Raw genomic sequence first — 22,569 nt, 5'->3', positions numbered from 1 at the left:
ATGATTGGTACTCATACTAAACTGAATTCCGAATCAATTTCTTTTTAGGCTAAACACCCAATCGGTTGCCTAGACAGAAATCAACACAAGTTCTGCTACAGTGAAATAGGGCCAATGCAAAACGGCGTCCGTCCATCTCGCCACGTGACAGCAATCCGGCCGTTCATGTCCCCGGGCCACCTCATCCTTTGTCCTCCTCTCCCCTCTCCCGGGGATGGGCATAAAAACCAAAAAACCGAAACCGACGACCGAAAAACCGAAAACCGGAGCCGATTGTACCGAAACGGAGGAACCGTTTAAATTTTCGGTCAACAAACCTGAAGAACTGAAGTTTTTCGGTTAATTCGGTCATCACCCTCGGGTAACCGGAAAACCCCAAAGAACCGATACCTACACTTCAACTCCTCTGTTTCTTCGACTCATGACTCCCAGCTAAAAGAAAAAACTTTTCCGTCCTTCCTATGCCAGCCCATTAGGCCAAGCCCAATAGCCATAAGCCCGTAAAGAAAAACGTGTGCTCCCATCGATCGATCTGCCTGTGCGTCCACCTGTCCCCAATCACTTGCTTTTCTGTTCCCAGTCTGCAACCCTAGCCGCCAGGGCTCCAGATGCCGGCCATGCCGCCGCCTCCCCATGACCCCATCTCCCAATCCTCACCAGCTCGCCATAGTGCGCCGCCCAGATCATCGCTTCCATTAACCGTCGGCGAGCTGACCATCCTCTCTACCTCTCCTTCGTTTCTTGCATCCCAAGCCTATAAGCCCCGCCTTTACCTCCATGCGCGAGGACCAGCCCCGATATGGCGATTTTTTTTTCACAAATTTGTTTTTCACGTGCTGCGAGTCATTGATCGGTTTTGTTCGGGTATAACTGAAAACCAACGGAATTTTCAGTCCTAAAGTATTTCGGTTCTCTATTTTCTCAGGAACCGATTGGTCAAGATTTTTTAAGAACCGAAATTTCTGAAAACCCGAAGAACTGAACCGTTCGGTTCGGTTAGACCGAATGCCCAGGCTGAGCCCTCCCGACGATCCCCACACGGCCACACCCTTCTTTCTCCTCAGATCTCATTCTCTTGAAGAAGGAAAAAAAAAATACTGCCCCGTCCCTCCCCGGCCGCCCTCCTCGCGCTGCAGCCGCCACCGCGCCAGTCGCCGGAACTCCTCTTCTTCTTCCCCTGACCGGCGCCATCCACCGATTTCAGTCCCCCGCATTGCGGGTAGGGTGTGTCGGAGTGACCGGCCGATCCGCTGCCTAGAAGCTTCGGCTTAGCGGCTCGCGAGCGTCGGACCGCGCCCGGCGACCTGCGTGCTCGGCCCGGTCTTCCTGCTACGCCGCCGCACCAGGCACGCTTCCAGGCAAGCGTGGTTACAGGCTGCGCTTCGAGGTACGTGTCCCTAAAATGGCATCCGAGCTGCTTCGTGCGGGCGCGTTCCTTCCAGTGGATGCTCCGTCACATGTAGACACTTCACGGATTGAAAATCGAATGCATGCAGGGACGAATCGGGTGGTAGGCAGCAAGATCCGGTGAAGAGCAGCCCCTGATCGGTTGCTCTCCGCCGCCACTTCCGGCGATTCCGACTGTTCCCGCGGCGATGAGCGGTGGCGGAGGAAGCCCCAACAACTCGGAATGGCGCTTCAACCAGACACTCCGCAACGTGCAAGGGTCAGTCCCTCCCTCCCGCGGAATTCCCCTACGATATAATTTTTCTGAATGGATGCAAGCTTGTACTCTTGGTGCGGAACTGTGGAAGTTAGCGCCTTTCTTCTGTGGGTTCCTGGCTTCCTACCGTAAAGGTTGATTGCGTTATTGGTGTACGGAACTGTGTGAAAGTTGGACTTGGACCCCATAGTCTGGCTGCACGAGTTAAAAACGGATTTGATCCTGTGAATTACATGATTTTTGGAGGGATTTCTGTCTAGGCAACTGATTGGGTGTTCAGATTAGTGTGAGCATCATCAATGTGTATTTTTGGCAAAAATAATTGGTATCGTTAAGAGCATGTGTATGTTAACGTTCTGTTATTTTGTTTCCTTTTAGTTTGTCTCGCTTGGTCCGCACTCTGCAGTCAACACACTATCATGATTTCACTTGCAGAACAAAATTACTATCATGATTTAACAACTAGGAGTTTTGATTTATTATATAAAGACATCACTATTGTAGTCTTCTGGAGCAAAATTTCTCTTTTAAAAATTGTTGGCTGCTGGCTGGTGATCTTGTCAAGTGTTCATGTCTAAATTTATTCCATTATCATGATTGGAGATACGACTTACTGTCGTCGTTGTTGCTAGCTATTGCAAGGCCTGCCTGCTTGTAATCTCACAGAAAGAGCCTGTTGCTATTTTTCCCAACTCTTTGTCAGAATGCTAAAAGGACGGAGCTTTCCTGGAAAGGTTTTGCTAACCCGAAGATCTGAGCCTCTTTCACCTCCTGAATACTCCCCACGCTCTGAGAATGATCGATATGAAGATGAACAAAATGAAGGCTCACAGGAAGTATGTGGCTTTTGTCATTGCTTTTGGCATGTGAATATTTTAGATTATAACCGATGAGATTCTACTTGTTCAGGTAGAACGACAAGCATCTGGAAATACAACTGACAACATTAGTGCAAAGAAATCAATTTCACCATCAACAAGTAGTGTTAATTCGTTACCAGATGCCCAAGGATTAGTTTCTGGGGCTAGAGCAACAGATTCTGCAAGGATTACCAAATTCACAAGCGAACTCTCTAGGCCAGCTGTTATATTAGGTATGCTTATTTTCTTCATAGAATTGATTCAGACAGTTGTTGTGTGTTCATGAATCAACATTGAAGTTATGTCCTAGTTTCAAGAATTATTATTCAGATCATTTCTAGCCTCTACTTTGTCATCTTGATTGTAACCGAAATGGAGAAGGGTGTAAATTTTACTGGAGTGACAATCTAAATCTACGGGTTGTTACCCTCATATTTTATGACTGCTATGTTTATCACTTTTGGTGATGTTCCCAATTTAACCCTTTTTAAACCATGGAAAATTTGCTCAAATGGAGAGACAGCAATGTTTTTAAGTTTTGCATTAGTTCTGAAGAAAGATTAATTCATTAATTTAGTCATGATTAAAGAACACTTTATGTTCTCTTTCAAGGTTCATTCTGGTTGTGCTACGTTAACTGTATGCTTCTACAATATTGTGGTTCTTTTAGATTCTATTAGCTTGTTCAGAATTCATTTGTTATCCACTGTTCTTACTTGATTATGTAGATAAATTGCGTGAGTTATCTTGGAGTGGTGTGCCACCTTATATGCGACCTAACATATGGAGGCTTCTTTTGGTGAGTAGACATATAACCTGTTTTTGTGAGTTAATCTAACCCCTTTCTAGGTAGTGTTTCAGTATTGAATATTTGAATTTAATATCAGCTGGCTACAGGGATATGCACCACCCAATGCAGATAGAAGAGAAGGTGTTCTAAGAAGGAAAAGACTTGAGTATGTCGAATGTGTTTCTCAATACTATGATATTCCTGATACTGAACGCTCGGATGAAGAGATCAACATGCTTCGCCAGGTAAAATTTTAGGCTTGAATTCACCCATCAGGTTCCCCTCATAGAATCCGGTATCTTAAACTCCCATGTTGGCTGTAGATTGCTGTTGATTGCCCAAGAACTGTGCCCGATGTTACATTTTTCCAGGACCCTCAGATTCAGAAATCTTTGGAGCGCGTTTTATATACATGGTGAGGCACTGCACTTGTCTGGTTCATGATTCATCAGTAATTTGTACCAGTACCTATGATTGTTTTAACATGCATTCTGATTGCTTGTACTGGAATTACTAGCTTCTGTTTACCTCCTCATACTTAGCCATTGCTTTTGTTTCGATGAGCCAACTCTTTCAGGCTAAATACATTTCTGTGTGCAGCCAGAATAATGATTGTTCTTTGCTTTTTTCACTATTTCCTGATACAATGATAACTCATTTCCAGGGCCATCCGGCACCCAGCAAGTGGTTATGTCCAAGGAATAAATGACCTTCTTACACCGTTCTTGATTGTGTTCCTATCGGAGCACTTAGAAGGCAATCTGGACACTTGGTCCATGGAAAACCTTTCTTTGCAGGACATTTCTAACATAGAAGCGGACTGCTATTGGTGTCTCTCAAAGTTTCTTGATGGCATGCAAGACCATTACACCTTTGCACAACCAGGGATACAACGCCTTGTATTCAGGTTGAAAGAGTTGGTTCATCGAATAGACGGTAATGTTCCACTGATTAGCATATATGGTTTTCCTTCCTGATATAATGATGTGTAGTGAAATAAATGAAGTCTAGGGAGTTTTAGGACGTACAGAGCATTGTAAGGAAATATATAATAAAATAAAAAATGTAGGGAAACATCGTATTAAGTACCTTGTCATTAAATTTGGCATGAATTAGATGAGACCTGCTGGTAATGCATATGAGGTTTCTGAAATACTCGGAATAGTGATTTTTTTGCCCTCCCACATCTTCGGGGTATACAGAACCTTTGTCGAAGCACATAGAGGAACAAGGATTGGAGTTCCTTCAGTTTGCCTTCCGTTGGTTCAATTGTCTTCTGATACGCGAGGTTAGTCTAGTCTAGGGCTGTTATTTATATGTGATCTGCACATTAGTGTTGCTCAATATCTGACATCATTGCAGGTTCCTTTTCATCTTGTCACACGTTTGTGGGATACATATCTTGCTGAGGGAGATTATCTACCAGATTTTCTTGTGTACATATCAGCTAGTTTTTTGTTAACGGTAAGTTACACCACTACTTACCCCAACTGATTTTTCCGGCCTACAATTCTCCACAAACGATCCTACTTCTTTAGTAAATCATTAGTCATACAACAGTGCCTCGTAGCAACAATTATAACAATATTTATGGCATAATAAAATAATGTGCGTAGCCTCTTATAGTTAAACTTTATCTTTTTCCCTCAGTGGTCAGATAAGTTGCAGAAACTGGATTTTCAAGAGATGGTCATGTTTCTTCAGCACCTTCCAACCAGGAACTGGGCGCATGACGAGCTTGAGATGGTCCTCTCAAGGGCATACATGTGGCATACAATGTTCAAAAGCTCGCCCAGTCATCTTGCCAGCTAGGTTGCTGTGGGCCGTGATCGGTCATGACCAGAAGCAGCTTTTGCTGTACTGTAGACTCACAAAATCCCTTCGGGGAGGAACTATGGGGCCAAGAGTGTCATCTTTATTTGAGTGCTGTACTAATACTGCTCCAATTTGTACATCTTAATGTAAAACTATTGCATCAGTGATAAATGAATGCTACAGATGGTATTGAATATTTATGACCTCATTATGTCATTTACAATCTTGGTCGTAATTTGTACAATACATCTTAATGTAAAACTATTGCATCAGCGATAAATGAGTACAGCTGAAGGGAAACGAGACTCAGGGAAATTCAGTTGGGCCGTAGTGTTCATGATGAATTCAAAGAAGAGGTGCAGGGGCATCTGAAGCACGCCAGACTGAATCTTCTGAACAACTCCATATATATGTGTGTATCCATATTCCCTTATGTTTTGTCTTGGAGTCGAAATCTCTTATAAATCTCTATGTACATCACAATGTATTTCTATCGTCAGATCGGTGTTTGTACAATTTACAGTTTCCTCCATTCTACTTACTCTACATACCCAGCGATGTAAAAACGCTGTACATGCATATAGAGCAGTGTGAATAGAAATGGCTGAAATAGTGAAATGTTTTTAATCACTGCGTGGTTGGCTAATTCCAAAATCAAAAGGGGAAACACTACAACAACACGCTATCATTAGCTAGATCTGTGCAACTAATATAGAAGAGATGTAAAAAAAAGAAAGAAGCTATCTCTTGTTCCTCTTTGCATCCAGAGTTTGAAGACAAAAAATCATCTTCATAAATGCGTCTTGTTATGCCAAAAACAAAACCCTGAAAGTATCATTTCAATTTTTTAGTATGAAATGCCTGTCTCGAATGAAATATCATGAATCGCTTTGGACGAATGCTTTCGGTGATACATGACTGCATGTTAAACAAAAAGGAAAATCATCTCTTGCAATGTTGCCTCGAGGCCTATGTTCATTGGATTTTGGTACAGGTACTCAAGGAAAACCATCACTAAATTGTTAACAAATGTACCAAAATAACAGGAAGTATCATTTGAATTTTTTTAGTGCGAAATGCATGTCTCAATTGAAATATCATGTTGCACGAATGCTATCGATGATACATGACTTCTCCCTCCGTTCCATATCAAGTGACTCAAATTTGTCAAAGGATGTATCTAGGCCTCAAAAGCGTCTAGATACATGTAATAGAAAGTCATTTAATAGGAAACGGAGAGAGTACATGTTAAACAAAAAGGGAAACCATCTCTTGCAATGTCGCCAGAAAATCTCTTGCAATGTTGTTAATGGCTCGAGGCCAATGTTCAATGAATTCTGGTCCTCGAGGGAGAAGGGCACTGTATTTTTAGTACTACTATATTTGAGAAAAAAAATAGAAAAATGCTATTCCCTCCTTCTCATAATTCTTGTCTCAAATTTGCTCAAAAATGGATGTAAAAATTGTCTACATACATGTAATATTTCGACAAGAATTATGGAATGGAGGGAGTAGCATTTGTACTTAATACGCCCCCTCCAATCTTAAACTTTTTCTATTTGCCTCCTCCAATCTTAAATCCTGGCTCCGTCCCTGTGCACAGCTAACCAACTTGCCTGACATGGACGGAATTACCGAGCATCTACAAAATGGTACTCCCTCCTGTCCATAACATATGTCGTTCACTTAGTACAAAATTTGTACTAACTTAACAAAAAAAAGACACTTTTTATGAATTTCAGAGACAGTAGACATTAGCTAGTAATCAAAAGGCTGGAGAGTTAGAGAGATTACAGTAACTAGCATTCATGCAGAAACAGTGTACACTGGTCTAGTTGGCTTATTATTTTTCTTGTTTTTGTTACATGACTTTTCAGGGAATGCCAGTGGCATACATGACCCAATGCAAGTTTCCTTTTACGTTTTGGGAATTTTTGCGGCGGTGGTTTCCGTCCAACGTTTTTGTCAATACTAGTCCTTTCTGAAAACTATTGACAAAACTAGCCTGGCGGAAAACCTAGAAAGAGACACGTGAACTTTCCGCCAATGCCATTGGCGGAATGTACTGTATCACAGTACAAAACGCTTTTGTCCCCTTTCCGCCAACGCCATTGGCAAAAATACCTAGAAAGGCCTTCTGCCAGGCTACTTTTGCAATTTCGTTTTGAAAGGGGTCAAATTTGTCAAAAAAATTGGGCGGGAGGCCATTGCCGCAAAAAATTCACTTTTTGGAGCGGTCTTCGTTTTCAACGCAACGAAATGGGAGGAATGGTTCTTCACTTCCACACCACAAGGCCGGGCAACGTGTGTGCCTCACCTGTTCGTGATGCACGACGAGATCTGTAACTCAACGTCACGGTAAGCCTTTTAAGTTTTCTGCCTGGGTTAATTTGGTTTTGTAGAAAGATAACAGGATGTTGTTACATGTTGTACCAAGATCACCACCGACAGGAGGCGACTCCGACCTCCGCCGGCGACGCGGCGGCCGCGGCCCTATTGCCCGACACTCCGACCGCGTTCCCCTCCCCCTGCCCTCGACCCCGTTGTCACCATGGGCTAGACCTCCGACCTGCCCCCCGCCGCCCGCGCCGCCAGCCACTCTGGCTACGGCGGACACCCCCCACCGCGCCGCTCGCCACTCCGGCAGCGGCGGCCACCCCGGCCAGCCCCTCCCTCTCCAGGCGCTCTCCCCCTGCTGCTCTTCCTGCCCCGACCTCCATGGCCGGTCAACGAGAGCACCAATGGGGATTCCTGTCCCCTTCAACGCCGGCTTCCCTTCATCGCTGGCCTCATCCTCGCCTAGCTCCGGACGCTCCTTCCCCGGGGGACGCACTTCTCCAACTCGCCCTCGACAACTTCCACTCGCCGGTCTGCCTCCCCATTGCACAACACTTTCCGTTGTTCTCCCCGACGTCCGTCTAGATCCGGCAGGTTAATCCTTCAACTCCGCTCCCTCAAGGTATGATTGAGCATGTCATTGGTTATTGGATGGGCTCCTCTTTCCATTCCCCCTTGGTTCGCTCGTTCAGTTCTTGCATTTTCTCGATCTCAGTTGCCAATTTGCATCTTGCCAAGTTCATTGTTGCCTTGCAAGGCCTCCGCCATGGCAATTTGCTATTAAGCTTCCATGAAGGACCGCCACGTAACCTCGATGTTATTTCAATTTCAATTCCCTTGTCGCCTTCCCCCTACCTTCGACTGGCTCTCGTGCTCCTGTTGACCCTGGTCTTGACCACGAACCCACCTCGCACGCCTTTCCATCGCTTTGCTCGTCTGCCCCCCACGCTGGAAGCCAGGGCAGCCAGGGCTCCCCATCGGCTGCTGGGAATTCTCGGACGCTTGTGGTTGTCGCTACCCGGCCTGAGCTTCGCTCGGTGAATCGGGCCGCCCCTCTGCCTGGTCAGGCCAAAAATCGGCTTTTGCCCATTCCGCCCAATACCGTTCTGCCGGAACGCGTGGGGTCGAAATCCTTGCCACACGCCAAAGATCGGATCCTTCGTTGGTCTCCTCTTACCTTGGACGTTCTGGCCAAGGGAATCCTGCCAACGCCACGTGGGCCTCTGCCCTGGCTGTCTCGGGATCTTGCTCGCACGCCGCCGACCTCGTCCAGACAATGCACTCCTGTCCAATCTCGTCCCCCAACAGAAGGCCATCCCAGTCTGTTCCCTGCCCCCGCACAGCCAGCAGGCCCGCGCCTAACGTCATGCTTGGATTCGCCCGTGATTTTGCCTACCGAAAAAGCTGCGCCTTCTTGCATGCACTCTTGCCCCGAGGCCCCCGTGACCAAGCGCTCATATGTTCAAGCCCTAGTTTCCCCTTCTTATACCCCCGGCGCCTTACTTTCTCCTCACCCCCAAAAAATCATCATCCTCGCCACCTCCAACTCTCTCGTCGCTGCCACCGCTGCTTGGCATCCGACCACTTCGTCCGGGACTGCCGTGACCCGGTGCGGTGCAAGGTTTGTTGGCGGTTCGGCCACCGGAAAGAACTCTGCCGTTCTCACTCAGTCTCAATCTCCCCTTCTCTTTCGCACGTCTCAGATTCTCCCCTCACATCCCCTTCCTTTGCCCCAGACTCCATGGACGACTTCATCCCGGTTCCTCCTGCGACCGACTCCGAGGCGTCCGACGAGAATTCCTGCCCTTGCGTGGACAAGCAAAGGACCTCCACTGGCTCCTTCTTCGTCGACGACGAGGAGGAGGAGGAGGACCCGAAAGAACGTGTGCGTGCCACCCCATCGTCGCTCCCGTCTCCGACCCACCCCGAGCCGGTGCCGGCGCCCCCCCGCCTCCTCCGCCACCGGCGTCGCCTGACTTCGTCCTCGCCTTCGATGGCTTCTACGGCACCACGGATGAGGAAGAGTTCCTCTCGGGGGACGATGACTCCGAATCCGACAATGAGGCGGAACCTGTCCTTATCTACGACAGGGGCTCTCCCCCACCGACACGCCCGAACTGCACCAATGTGTTCATGCCACATGTGCCCCTTGAGCACTTCAACCATATCGCCTACGCCTTCGTTTTTCCACCTGCTCCTTCTCCAAACTTCTTCGTCCGGCGTGCCCTCCATGCCGGACCTGCCCACTCCGACCCCCAGCTTCGTACCTCGGGCCACGGCTCTGCCGTGGTGGTCTTCGACACTCTTATGGAGCGCGAATTCGCCATGCTCAACCAGCCCTATCGTGGAAGGGAGCACACCGTTCACCTTGTGCACCACGATGACACCGAAAATCGGTTCCTCTTTGATCGACGATTTTCCCTTAGAGCATTGGTTCCCCGGCAATATCTTTCACTCGATTGCTCCCTTCGCCAACCCTTACGAGATCAACCCTATTTGTATCACTGGACACGACTATTCGGCGGTGCTTATCACTGTCAAGGCCAGATCCATCACTGACGTTCCCCATACCCTCGCCATCTACGGCTTCTTCGGGCTTGCGACTCTCTCCAACATCTCCGTCATTCATTCCCAAGCACTGGCTCCCATCAACGACAACCCCTTCCCTCCTCCTCCCCTGCGCGACAACGATGACAACGATGGCAGGGAGGGCGGAGATGACAGTGACGATAGTAGCGGCTATTCTGGTGCTGGGCTCGCCGAGCTCTTCGACAACGACGTCCCTGATGCCATGGCATCTCCGCCGGCTTCTGGCCCGGCCGTCGGCTCTGAGCCGGAGGGGGAGCTTGGCTTCCCCCCACCTCCCCCGGATTCAGCCTGTGGGACCGATGGAGTTTCCGCCGACCTGGTTCCTTCTCCTCCGGCACCCGCGTCGCCCGATCTGGCGGTGCTCCCAGGGGATGGGGCAATGGGGCTCACCCCGGCTCCCTTCGTCCGTGCTTCACCTCTCATGTCTCAACCGGCAAATGTCGACGTCGAGCTCTTCCCGGGTTTCTTCGAGTTGCGCGTGACGGGGACTCAAGGTCAGCATGGTCTCTACCGTCTGCCTCTACAGAAGGTGGGGGAGACCGGCATGCTGGTTGCAAACCTTGCAACATGTTCCATCGACCACCTTGCCAGCGTCGCCACTGTCGGGCCAGACCGAGCCCCGGCCCTCTCCATCGACATCCTCTGCCACGACTCGTCAGACCTGGGGGACAACGTCACCCCTCCTGCTCTGCCGGCCCTTCTGGCGGAGGAGCCCACACCGGTGTGTCGGAGTGCTAGGCTTGCGGTGACCGAATCCCCCACCTACGTCTCCATCTTGGACAAGGCAGAGGCAAGGAAGTGGGCCAAGCTCGAGGGCGCGGGCACCTCGTCCTCGTCTTCACGCTCTGCGCTGCTGCTTGAGAAGGAGCTGCTGGAGCTCGCGGCAGAAGGTATCGACCCGCTTCCCCCCAACGGCATGATGCAGTTGGCCAGGGCTTGCGGCATCGACTCCATGGATCTTGCCGTGGTGCCTCGCGCGGGTTGATGTTGTACGCCAGCGCTTGTTCCGTAGCCTTCGCTACCTCCTTCTGCTTATTGTACTGCTACCTTTCTGTTGGCCATTGTCTCGGCCTTTTCGAGTGCTTTAGAATAGCCATGTTGCGGCCCGCTACTTCGGTAGAGCTAGGCCTGGACCCGGTTCGTTTTTGGTGTGCACTTCGTTCCATGATTAGTAAAACTTCCATCGTTTTTTGGAATGTCCGGGGTCTCGGCCGCCCAGCTAAATACACGGATGTGAAAGTTGCCCTTTCTTCCTCCTCTCCTTCCATTATTTGTCTCCAAGAGACTAAACTCTCGGACGTCCCTCTTTTCAAGGCTGCGACCTTCCTCCCACCTTCTTGCCGCTCCTTCTTCTTTCTGCCTTCCTCCGGCTCCTCAGGGGGGGTCCTCACCGCGTGGAACGACTGCGACTGGACCTATTCCTTATCGTCGCAAGGTTCTTTTGCTCTTACTTGTTCCTTCTCTTCTCGGGCTAGTGACCTTTCCTTTTCGATCTCAAATATTTATGGGCCTTGCGAGCCGGCCCAGAAGCTTGCCTTCCTCGACGAACTCGGTTCTGTTGCAAGCAACGTTAATGGGCCGTTGGCTGCGATCGGGGATTTCAACCTTACGCTGCGGTCCTATGAGCGATCTAACACGAATTTCAACCATGTCGAGGCTGCCAGTTTCTCCGATTTTATCCACTCGCATCACCTGCAAGAAATTCCTCTTCTCGGTCGGTCTTTCACCTGGTCCAACCAACAAGAATCCCCTATCCTCGTTCGGTTGGACCGCGCCCTAGTCAATCTTGATTGGAGCTCAATGTTCCCGGATACCACAACCACCTTCCTTGCACGTACCGCCTCTGATCACGTCCCTCTTATTCTTTCCGCCGCCACCGGAGTTCCTAACCCTGCATCTTTCGGTTCAACAACCACCTCCTCTACAGCCTCCCTTTCGGTCACCTCGTTTCTCATATCTGGAACTCCTTCGGCCACAACAATCATTCTAGGGGACAGCCGGGCCTCCTCTGCCGTAGGCTCAAACGCGTTCGAGAAGAAACCAGAAAATGGATTCGTCGTACTAGATCCCCTCAAACCATTGCCAAGAATTATCTCACCGTCATCTCTTTCCTAGATAAGATTGAGGAAGCCCGGGTTCTGACCGGCCTCGAGTTTTCCTTATGGGCGGAGGTGAAGCAGATTCTTCACCGGCACAACGCGGCCATCGCTACTTACTGGAGGCAGCGCGCGAAGCTTAAAGACTGTCGACTCGGGGACGAAAACTCTTCCTTCTTTCACATGACCGCCTCCATGCGCCTTCGGAAAAACCAGATCAAAGCACTAGACGTTGATGGCCAAACTATTTTTTCCCATTCCGCGAAGCAAAATGCCTTGCGGGCCTTCTTCTCCAACATCATCGGCAATCCCGGGGAATCCTCCTTCCATTTTGAACTTGATTCTCTGGTTTCCTCCTCTCGGATTTCTTCTGGACAGGCTTCGGACCTCTCGCGCCCCTTCTCTGTTGAGGAAATCAAGCGCAGTATACTGACCATGGATTGTAATTCGAGCCCGGGGCTTGACGGGTTCGGGCCTGCTTTTTTCAGAAAATTCTATGACCTTGCCAAGGTTGACCTGCTCCAGCTTTTCTCAGATTTCTTCTCCCATTCGGCGGACTTACGGAGCATCAATAAAGCGTTTATCGTTCTTCTTCCAAAGAAGCAGGGGGTTCCTCCCCTGATCAATTTAGGCCGGTATCTCTTCAAAATTGCTGTCTTAAACTCCTGTCCAAAGCCATGGCCCTTCGGCAATGTCCGTCCATGCCATGCCTTGTTCACCATGACCAGATGGGGTTTCTGCAAGGTCGGAGTATTTTTTAGAACTTCATCTATGCTGCCGATTTGGTTCAAACGTGCAATAAGAGGAAAACCCCCGCCGTGGCACTTAAACTTGATTTCTCCAAGGCCTTTGACTCCATCTCCTAGGTGGCCCTCGACAGTATCCTTCGTGCCAAGGGCTTTCCCGACAGATGGTGTAATTGGGTTCGCGATCTTAACTCCACCGGTCAGTCTGCGGTTCTGCTCAACGGGGTTCCGGGGCCATGGATCCAATGCAAAAGGGGTTTAAGACAGGGCGACCCATTATCCCCCTTTCTGTTCATCATTGTTGCCAATGTGCTTCAACATCTTATCCTCGACGCGTCGGCAAACAATCTTATTGCTCATCCCCTGGACGACTCTCTCCCTTGCCCCGTCCTTCAATATGCCAATGACACCCTAATCATAATGCTGGCCGATCTTAGTCACGTCCTTAATCTTAAGCGTATTCTGCGAGACTTCTCCTTGGCCACCGGGTTGCAAATCAACTTCCACAAAAGCACTTTCGCTCCTATTCATGTTGATCCGGAGGTTGCTTCTGCGATGGCTTCCTCCCTTGGTTGTCGGGTCTCCTCCTTTCCTCAGACTTATCTCGGACTCCCTCTCGCCACTCACAAGCTCGGTCTTTCGTCCTTCCGCCCGATCATTGCTAAGGTTGATAAGCGCCTTGCTGGTTGGAAAGGAAAAATGCTTTCCATTGGTGGGCGGGCCACTCTTGTTAAAACCGCCCTGAGAGCTATGCCTTCTTACGCGATGGGTGCCATGCTTCTGCCTAAAGGGACGCTTCTAGAAATTGACAAACGCTCTCGCGCCTTTTTTTGGACGGGGGAAGAGCGAACAAATGGCGGGAGCCGTAAAGTCGCTTGGGACGAGGTTTGTTCCCCTCAGGATAAGGGGGGCTTAGGATTTAAATGTCTCCGAACCCAGAATATCTGCCTCCTGCTAAAGCACCTTGCAAAAGTTCACACTCCGAACGGGACCCCTTGGCAAATCAGATTCTCCTCCACTTACGGGTGGGGCCCCCTTAGGGATCTCGGCAATGTTAATGCAATGGACTCCATTGTTTGGAAGGACCTCACCTCTGGCCTAGACTTCTTCCGTTCCATCACTAAAGTCTCAATCGGCGATGGCACGTCGACTGCTTTTTGGCTCGACTGGTGGACTGGCGACTCCACGCTCGCTTCCCGCTTACCAGCTCTTTTCTCCCACACCATTCGCCCTAACATCTCTATCACCTACATCCCTAGCTTGGTTATTTTTCGCCCTAGGCTGTCGGCTGCGGCGCAACAAGAACTTGGCATTCTGCAAACCTTCTTGGCTTCTGTTATCTTGAACTTGCAGGTACCTGACCTCCGGCAAGGTCGGATGGACGGAAAAGCTCTCTCTACCAGGTCGACATACTCCTCTGCCTTCGTAGAGCGGCCGATTTTTCCGCTGGTCCACGCCGTCTGGAAGAATTTTGCCACCAACCGCTGCCGGATCTTCATCTGGCTTGCGCTGCGAAATAGGCTCTTCACCAACGACCGACGATTCCGGCGAGGCATCGCCACTTCAGACTTATGCCCTTTCTACGATCAACGAGAAACCACGGTTCACATGCTCATCCACTGCAACTCCATTCGGCCGGCTTGGGACCAACTTCAAGCTCTCCACCCACACCCGGCTTCCTGCGACTCCATCGCTGGCTTATAGGAGAGCCACGCTCCTGACAAGGTCAGGTGCACGGTCATCATCTCACTTCTCTGGAATATTTGGAATCGGCGCAACTCCATGGTCTTTCAACACCAGTACGAGCAGATTCATCTTGCTATCCACCGCTGCGCCGACGAGCTCCGCCTCTGGTCCTCCAGATGCTCCTCACAATCTCAAAAAAACATTCTAACGGATTGGGCCGTTACCTTGTCCCACCTCGCTCGGAGACTGTAATTGTTTTTCCGTATTGTATATTCCTCGCCCCCCTCTTTTGTACATAAACTCCAAGTTTTAATAATCAATGTGCAGGCTGGCTTTTGCCCGCCGTAGTTTCCTTAAAAAAGAATTTGGTTTTGTAACACGTGTAGTAAAAAGTGTTGGAACGCTTGAGCTAACCACAAACTCCTTAGTTAATCAAATGCTACTGGTATATTACTGCGGCACATGCCTTTCAACCTTTTCTGGTTTGCTAAAGGTAAATCCAGTGAGCTCTCTCCAAGATATGGTGATATGCGCATAGTACCAGCAATCCTCTGTGGCTGTGCTCGAGTCTATCTATATCATCGTAAAAGATTGCTCAGAGTGAGCCACAGGGTCACGGGAAAGGAGCTTCGAAAAGGGATAAGAAGACCAGTGTGAGTGATCATCAGAGCATCAGCTGCCCAGGTTGCAATTGTCAACTCCCAGGTCTGGAAGAGATATAGGAGTATATGCACTAGTACTCATTTGTCAGGTGCACTTGTCAGCTTCCACAGTACACAAGCAAACCATATTAAAATTGCTGCAGAAACACGGATGTAGTACTAGTGCTAAATTAGCCACTACATTAGTCTTGACCATGACATTGTCTGTCAGAGGCACAGCATAACAATTAACAAGAGACTGTCAAATTACTAGCTACTGCAAGTAAGTACACGATACCACTGCTAAACACACCCTGAGCAGAGGATGAAGAACAAGACCAGGACGAATAGCAAGCAGCTTCAACCTGTGCCCCGGCGATCGATTTGCTACAAGTCGTCGTCCCCGCTGCTGCCATGGTCCCTCCTGGCCTTCTTCCCCGAGGCCGACGCGGCGACGGCGGCTATGGTGTCCTGAATCCTCCGCTGGGCGTCCTGGAGCATCCTGCTGTGGCGGGCCTCGACCTCCTTCCACCCGCGCTCGATCTCCCACTGCACATCCATGCGCCGCCGCTCCAGCCGCATGAGCCCCTCGCCGAAGTCCCTCAGCACGTCCGAGAACGGCCCGTGGGCCACGGCACCGGAGCGGTCGGCCTGAGCCTCCTCTGCCTTCACCCTGTCCGCGGCCGCCTGGGCCTGGAACGCCTCGTAGGCGACCCGCTTCCGCGGAGGCGCGTTGGACAGCGTCAGACAAGGCGACGGCGGCGGCGGTTGCTGTGGCTGCGGCGGGCGGGAGGTGAAGCCCCTGAACCCGCCGCCGCCGTCCCGGAGGATGCCGTTGATGCTCTTGCTGTTCCGCGGGACGAGTTCCGGCTCCTCCACCTGCCGCTGCCCTTCCTCGTCTTCATCATCTTCTTCCCCTTCTTCCTCTTCCTCCTCCTCCTCCTCCCCCTCGTCGTCGGACGCGGCGGCGGGCGGGGAGAGTGCGGCGCGCGGGCCGCGCTCGAGCTGGTCCATGCGGCGGAAGAAGGGCCAGAGCGAGGCGACGGGGCGGGCGGCCTCGGCGCGGTACCGCTTGCGGAGCTTCTCGAGCTTGTGGCGGCACTGCGTGCCCGTCTTGCGCTGGCCGGCGCCGGCGCCGCTGGCGACGCAGCGGGCCGTGGTCTCGGCCGCCACGTCCTCCCACTGCTGCGCCTTGAGCTGCCCCCGCCGCAGCTTGTTCCAGCGGTCCTCGTAGACGTCGAGGAGGTGCATCGTCTCCGCGTGCGACCAGGGCTGCCCCGGCCCGCTCTTCTTCGTCGTCGCGCCCCCGCTGGCACCGGGCAGGGCAGGGGCAGGGGCCCGGCCGCGCAGGTCGTGGCGCGGGTCGTCGGAATCCATCGGCTGCGAGAGAGATTGGTTAACTGGTCAGATCTAGATCTGGGAGGAGGGGTGGAATAAATGGAGGCGGCGGCGGCGGTGGAGGCGGATTCGGGTGGGGGGATAAGGGCGAGGAGAGGAGGGGTAGTATGGGTGGTGGTGGTGGGGGGCGGTTCGGTTTTTCTGGGTTCAGGAGTTGGGCCATCCATCGGCCGCGGGCGGGCGGTGGTGGTGCGGATCACGTGGAACGCGGTGGTGGTGGTGGGTGGCGCGGCCACCCACTGGTCCCGTGCGCCGCTACGCCACCAGCGCAGCGCAGCGCGGCCCTCTCCCTACGTGCTCTGCTGTGCTGCTGTGGGAGCGGCTCAGCGTCGGTCGCGTGCCGCGGAAGAGAGGCTGGCGTCGGGTGCATTTGCGCTGCACGCACGGGCTTGGTGTGGCACGTTGGAAACTTAGAATGGATCTCTGGCCGTTTTTCGTGGGCCGTGGCACGTTGGCTTTCTGCCGTGCCAAACGCAGACGTGACGTTGCTGGGCACTCTTGAGACTTGGGCTTGTTTAGACTCTACTAAATACTCCCTCCAATCCATATTAATTGTCTCAAATTTGTCCAAACATGATGTATCTATGCATAAAAAACGTTTAGATGGAATTAGTTGTCCAAATATTACATGTATTTAGACTTACATCCATATTTTGACAAATTTGAGACGATTAATATTTGGACAAATTTGAGACAATTAATAGGAGTACTATTTTTTTCTGCTACTGAAAACACAATAATCCAAACATAATTTGTTACATGGATACCATCTTTACCCCACACTAAAAAATACATGACTAAAAAAATACATGACTATATACTTTAGCATCATATCATCTCCCCTCAAATATAAAAGATTATTACTTGTACATTATTTCCCAAAGATATAATATTACGATAATACCCCATTCCCTTCTTTTATGTCAGCAAGGTAAAGTTCGCTGGGTGATGTTGAGACGATACTCGATGAGCTACCGCTAGCGTCTCTTATGGATAACCGAGGCGAGACACGTGTATTCGAAGGGGGCCGAGACATCTAATCACTACTTTCCTCTTCTCCGCACGTTGCATCGTTATTTTATGCTATACAAATAGAAACATTATTACTTGCTCTTGATCTAGGTAAGTCTACCCTATCCATATCTAAAGCGTTGGTGCCCCTAAAAAAGGCACTTTGTTTGGAGGCCAAAAAAAATCACTATTGTTCACCTTCAACCAAATATATGGATTCCATCCCATCGATTCGCTACCACATAAAAAATTAACATGTGCCAGTGTTGAATTTCAAATCAAAGATTGGAATCATGATTGTATCAACTACTCTACCATCGGAAATAAGCGATATCTTCCATACCTTCACCGAAGGAATATACTTTTCAGCAAAGGGCAAAGGTGATTGTGGCGATGACGGATGGCGATATATTGGCAAGGCGAGCACAATTCCTTCGTCCATGGGTCTAAGTGGCTAGTTGTACGGCCTATCAAGCAGAGCAGAGTTCTACTATGCGTTTGTTGACGATGAAGATGCATTCTGCGCGGGGGGGAGGCGGAAGAGGGAGGGGGAGGCAAAAAGAATGGGATAGAAACTGATACCGCGTCGAAAGGCGTGTACTCCGTGACTAAAGATAATTCCAAATCAGTTACGAATTGGGGTGGCGTGTAAGTGACGTTTGTTCGAGACTCGTTGGTTCCAAAACAATCAAGTGTTCTTGATTCCAAAATAAGACACACTACTAATCTAGATATTTTATCCAAAACTCCACGTTTAAGGGGCCATGAATTAACCCAAAACTATTTAAGTGTATTATTTGGTGAAAAAAATATTAAAAAAAATACTTCGTATTATAATTAATTTTTCAACTCCTAACCGAGGTTCGTTCCAAAGGCACGAACAACGCAAAAAATCCTTTTGATAACCACCTCATAGTGGAACGACAAAGTTATGGAAGGTTCTACTCCACAAGACATGATCAAATTTGGTGTTTGAAATTTACAAACGTGAGGACACACTCAATACAAACGTGAGTAATATTTATAGATCTGTGCCTCGTGTAGTCGTGTTCACCAGTTGGCGGCTAAAAACAAAAGAAATCTGAAAAACGAAAGCGTTTTTACTACATTTGACTTAGTCACCAAACGAAATATTCCAAACGAAAACCGAGTAACCGACCCTGGAAACGGCAAAAGACCGCCAAATATTCAACACCCGGAGCCACCTAACTCTTCGAGAACCCTCCTGCGTGCTCCGGCGTCCATTCATCCGTGCCCCCCATCCGAACCGAAAACCCCTGCAGGCAGGCTGCTGCAGTTCCATTCCCCAAAATGCCCCTCGCGCCACCCGCCGCCGCCGTGCGCAACCCACTCCTCCCTTCCCCGGCGCTCGCCCCGGCGCGGCGCGGCGGGCTCATCCGCGCGCACGCGGTGCGCGCGGCGCCGAGCCAGTGGGCGCCGGGGAGCTGGCGGGCGCGGCCTGCGCTGCAGCAGCCGGAGTACCCGGACAAGGCCGGGCTGGACGAGGTGCTGCGGACGGTGGAGTCGTTCCCGCCGATCGTCTTCGCAGGGGAGGCGCGCAAACTGGAGGAGCGGCTCGCGGATGCCGCTCTCGGTCGCGCGTTCCTTCTCCAGGGCGGCGACTGCGCCGAGAGCTTCAAGGAGTTCAACGCCAACAACATCCGGGACACCTTCCGTGTCCTCCTGCAGATGTCCGTCGTGCTCATGTTCGGTGGACAGATGCCTATAATCAAGGTATAAAACGCCCCCGGAACTTTAGCTACGTAGTAGGAGTAGTTTCCTTTCTAATGTTCAGTTGTACGTTTTCCGGGCACTGTGTGAGTTATGAGCAAAAAAGTGTCATATTTTTAGAAATTTCTATTTCACATATTTTGCTGATTAATTGCAATTATGTTATAATTTCTCTGGGAAGCAGGAGTCTGCTTCAGTTGCGTTTGTGCTCTGTTTCTCATGTCTCACTTTGGAAGTCCAGAAACCCTTCTCCTATCTGACTTGCGCTGGACTTTGCTTGTACTTGTTCCCTTTTTACAATTAGAGCGCTGATGAATTACATAAAGCCTACATCTGATCATGACACTGTTTAACTATTTACACTTGTTTCCCAGTTCCATTTCAGTTTTGTTATCAGACTCAGACATTGTTCACTCCTGTAAAGGAATATAAACTGTAATTTTACCCGCAAAAGAAAAGGAATATAAACTGTAATTGAATTTAACGAATCATACTAGAAGATCATTACAAGCCGACAGACAGCTACACAAAAAAGGCAGATTTGGTGTGGGAACAGAATAACCCACTAAGATGACCAAGCTCCACAACATTCAAACTGCAGAAACGCTGCAAACAACAAACAGGAAGCACTATCATCTGCCAGACTATAAATAACCACAGAGGCACCTATCCTTCCATATGACTGAAGGCTTTAGAGGTGATGATCATCAGCCTCCCAGAGCCCTACTGACGTGCACCCCTCACCATGAACTACTGCAGAACAGACCAATGATCAAACAAGCAACATTACTTATTGTGTTACATGGAATGTGTAGGTAGGAAGAATGGCAGGTCAATTTGCAAAGCCAAGGTCAGATGGTTTTGAAGAGAGGGATGGAGTGAAGTTGCCAAGCTACAGAGGAGACAATATCAATGGGGATGTATTTGATGAGAAGTCAAGAGTGCCAGATCCACAGCGCATGATCAGGGCATACTCACAGTCTGCAGCAACACTGAATTTGCTGCGGGCATTTGCCACAGGAGGTTATGCTGCAATGCAGAGGGTAACACAGTGGAACCTTGACTTCACAGAGCATTGCGAACAGGGTGATAGGTGGCTACCTCGAACTACTTACTTTCCCATTTCTAGTACTTCCTTCTGAAACTGATCGATTCATGCAAAAAGAAAAGAGCAATTACTCGTGCACATATGAATTTTATCATGCAGTTAGTTTGGTAATATCAGTGACCAACTAGTCTGGGAATATTATTGGTTAACTAACTGTTAACATATTTTTTTAACTATATTCTGTAGCTGGGCATCTTGTTATTTTCATTGTCAGCCATATATATTCAGCAGTCCGCACTGCAAGATCAAATGTGGCATTTCATGGTTGACTTGTGTACAACGTTGAATAGGTACATGGAGTTGGCTCATCGAGTTGACGAGGCTTTGGGGTTCATGTCAGCTGCTGGGCTCACTGTAGATCACCCAATAATGACAACAACAGAATTCTGGACATCACATGAATGCCTTCTTCTTCCCTACGAGCAGGCACTTACTCGTGAGGATTCCACATCTGGCCTCTACTATGACTGTTCGGCCCACTTCCTATGGGCTGGAGAGCGAACCCGTCAGTTGGATGGTGCCCATGTGGAGTTCCTCCGAGGCATTGCCAACCCTTTGGGTATCAAGGTAACTTCTAAAATTTTGGAAACTGTCATGACTCATAGTCATAATGTATCTGAAGAGTGAAGCAATTCACACTACTTAAAATAATTTACCCTTTCTGATCTAATTAAATGCAGGTTAGCGACAAAATGGACCCAAAAGAACTTGTGAAATTGATTGATATCTTGAATCCCGAAAACAGGCCAGGAAGAATAACTATCATTACGAGAATGGGACCTGAAAACATGAGAGTGAAACTCCCCCACCTCATACGTGCTGTTCGTGGTGCTGGCCAGATAGTAACATGGGTAACTGACCCAATGCACGGGAACACGATGAAGGCCCCTTGTGGCCTCAAGACTCGCTCCTTCGACAAAATTTTGGTAATTGTTTTTCTCATATAGCCCTGTTTCTCAGTATTTGCTCGTCCTATTACTTCTTGGTAGTGAACTAGTGATTAGCGAGTAGTCTCATTCTGAGGAACTATATTTAGTGAATAAGTGTGGCAAGGGAATGTTTCATGGTTTTAACTTGCCCAACTTATTTTTTGCAACATAGCTTTTCGCCTTATCCAAATAGCGGTTCTGGTTTCTAAAGAAAAAGGGACAACATTATAGGTATTTTCTTGCCATTTTGATGTCAATGATCATTCATGCAATTGAAGCACGCCATTCTTGAAAAAAGGAGCACTTGAAAGTGATTGAGAAAGACCCATTGTCCTAATCTGAAGCTCTTTGATGGACATCGGGATCTTCCCTGAATATCCCAGCCCATTTCACTGCAATTGGTTTGCTCTAGTAGTTCGGTCAATCAATGGTCCATTTGAAAATCACTATCAGTTAGCAGCCATGGGATAGGATAGAAGTTGATTTTTCACTGCTACAGGCCTATGGCTCAGTCCTTGTAAGAAGTACTAGACAAGCTTTAACTTCTATGCAAAATGCAATTGATACACTAAATTGAATTATTCTGTTCCTGGAACCAGGCTGAGGTGCGCGCATTCTTTGATGTCCACGAGCAAGAAGGGAGCCACCCAGGAGGGGTGCATCTGGAGATGACCGGGCAAAACGTGACGGAGTGCATCGGCGGGTCACGCACGGTGACGTTCGATGATCTGAGCTCTCGCTACCACACGCACTGTGACCCGAGGCTCAATGCCTCACAGTCGCTGGAGCTGGTGTTCATCATCGCCGAGCGCCTCAGAAGAAGAAGGGCCGCCTCGTGGGCATTGGACAACCAGCCGGGCACCATTCCATCATCCATGGGACTCTGAAAGGGGCACTGTAAACTCTAGTAATTAGTCAAAGAGAAAAGAAAAGTATCAACTTCATGGACATGCCGTGCAATTTTCCTGTTGCCTGTCTGTTATGTAATGGTAAACAAGAGAACATCTTGATTTTCCCTGTCATATAAATAAACAATGCAAGTTCACCTCAATTAGTTGAGGTGAACTGGTGAAGGTGAAATGGTGCAATTGGTAGTAGAGATCCACCGTCCACAAAGTTAATTACTCCCGATCCATATTAATTGTACAAATAATCCTCCTGCTGGTGGG

The 22,569-nt window shown here is 49.2% G+C and overlaps 3 protein-coding genes across 3 annotated transcripts; 2 read left to right on the top strand and 1 right to left on the bottom strand.

Annotated features, from left to right (window-relative positions):
• Window positions 1-1,041: 1,041 nt before the first annotated feature.
• Window positions 1,042-5,374, top strand: LOC100822044 (GTPase-activating protein gyp1). The gene is made up of 11 exons (XM_003574618.4): window positions 1,042-1,387; window positions 1,497-1,666; window positions 2,367-2,499; window positions 2,573-2,756; window positions 3,252-3,322; window positions 3,421-3,558; window positions 3,637-3,728; window positions 3,978-4,249; window positions 4,516-4,601; window positions 4,676-4,777; window positions 4,964-5,374. The coding sequence occupies exons 2-11, from the start codon at window positions 1,596-1,598 to the stop codon at window positions 5,123-5,125; spliced, it is 1,311 nt and encodes a 436-aa protein (XP_003574666.1). The 5' UTR covers window positions 1,042-1,387; window positions 1,497-1,595; the 3' UTR covers window positions 5,126-5,374.
• A 9,973-nt stretch (window positions 5,375-15,347) lies between these two features.
• LOC100821729 (trihelix transcription factor ASIL1) lies at window positions 15,348-16,957 on the bottom strand. The gene has a single exon (XM_003574617.4). The coding sequence runs from the start codon at window positions 16,598-16,600 to the stop codon at window positions 15,611-15,613; it is 990 nt and encodes a 329-aa protein (XP_003574665.1). The 5' UTR covers window positions 16,601-16,957; the 3' UTR covers window positions 15,348-15,610.
• A 1,895-nt stretch (window positions 16,958-18,852) lies between these two features.
• On the top strand, window positions 18,853-22,497 carry LOC100821423 (phospho-2-dehydro-3-deoxyheptonate aldolase 2, chloroplastic). The gene is made up of 5 exons (XM_003574616.4): window positions 18,853-19,366; window positions 20,179-20,456; window positions 20,762-21,038; window positions 21,152-21,397; window positions 22,000-22,497. The coding sequence occupies exons 1-5, from the start codon at window positions 18,944-18,946 to the stop codon at window positions 22,285-22,287; spliced, it is 1,512 nt and encodes a 503-aa protein (XP_003574664.1). The 5' UTR covers window positions 18,853-18,943; the 3' UTR covers window positions 22,288-22,497.
• Window positions 22,498-22,569: the final 72 nt, after the last annotated feature.

Source organism: Brachypodium distachyon, chromosome 3 (assembly GCF_000005505.3).
Source record: "Brachypodium distachyon strain Bd21 chromosome 3, Brachypodium_distachyon_v3.0, whole genome shotgun sequence".
Taxonomy (NCBI): domain Eukaryota; kingdom Viridiplantae; phylum Streptophyta; class Magnoliopsida; order Poales; family Poaceae; genus Brachypodium; species Brachypodium distachyon.
The sequence above is the reverse complement of the archived record's forward strand: the minus strand, read 5'-3'. Positions and strand labels throughout refer to the sequence as shown.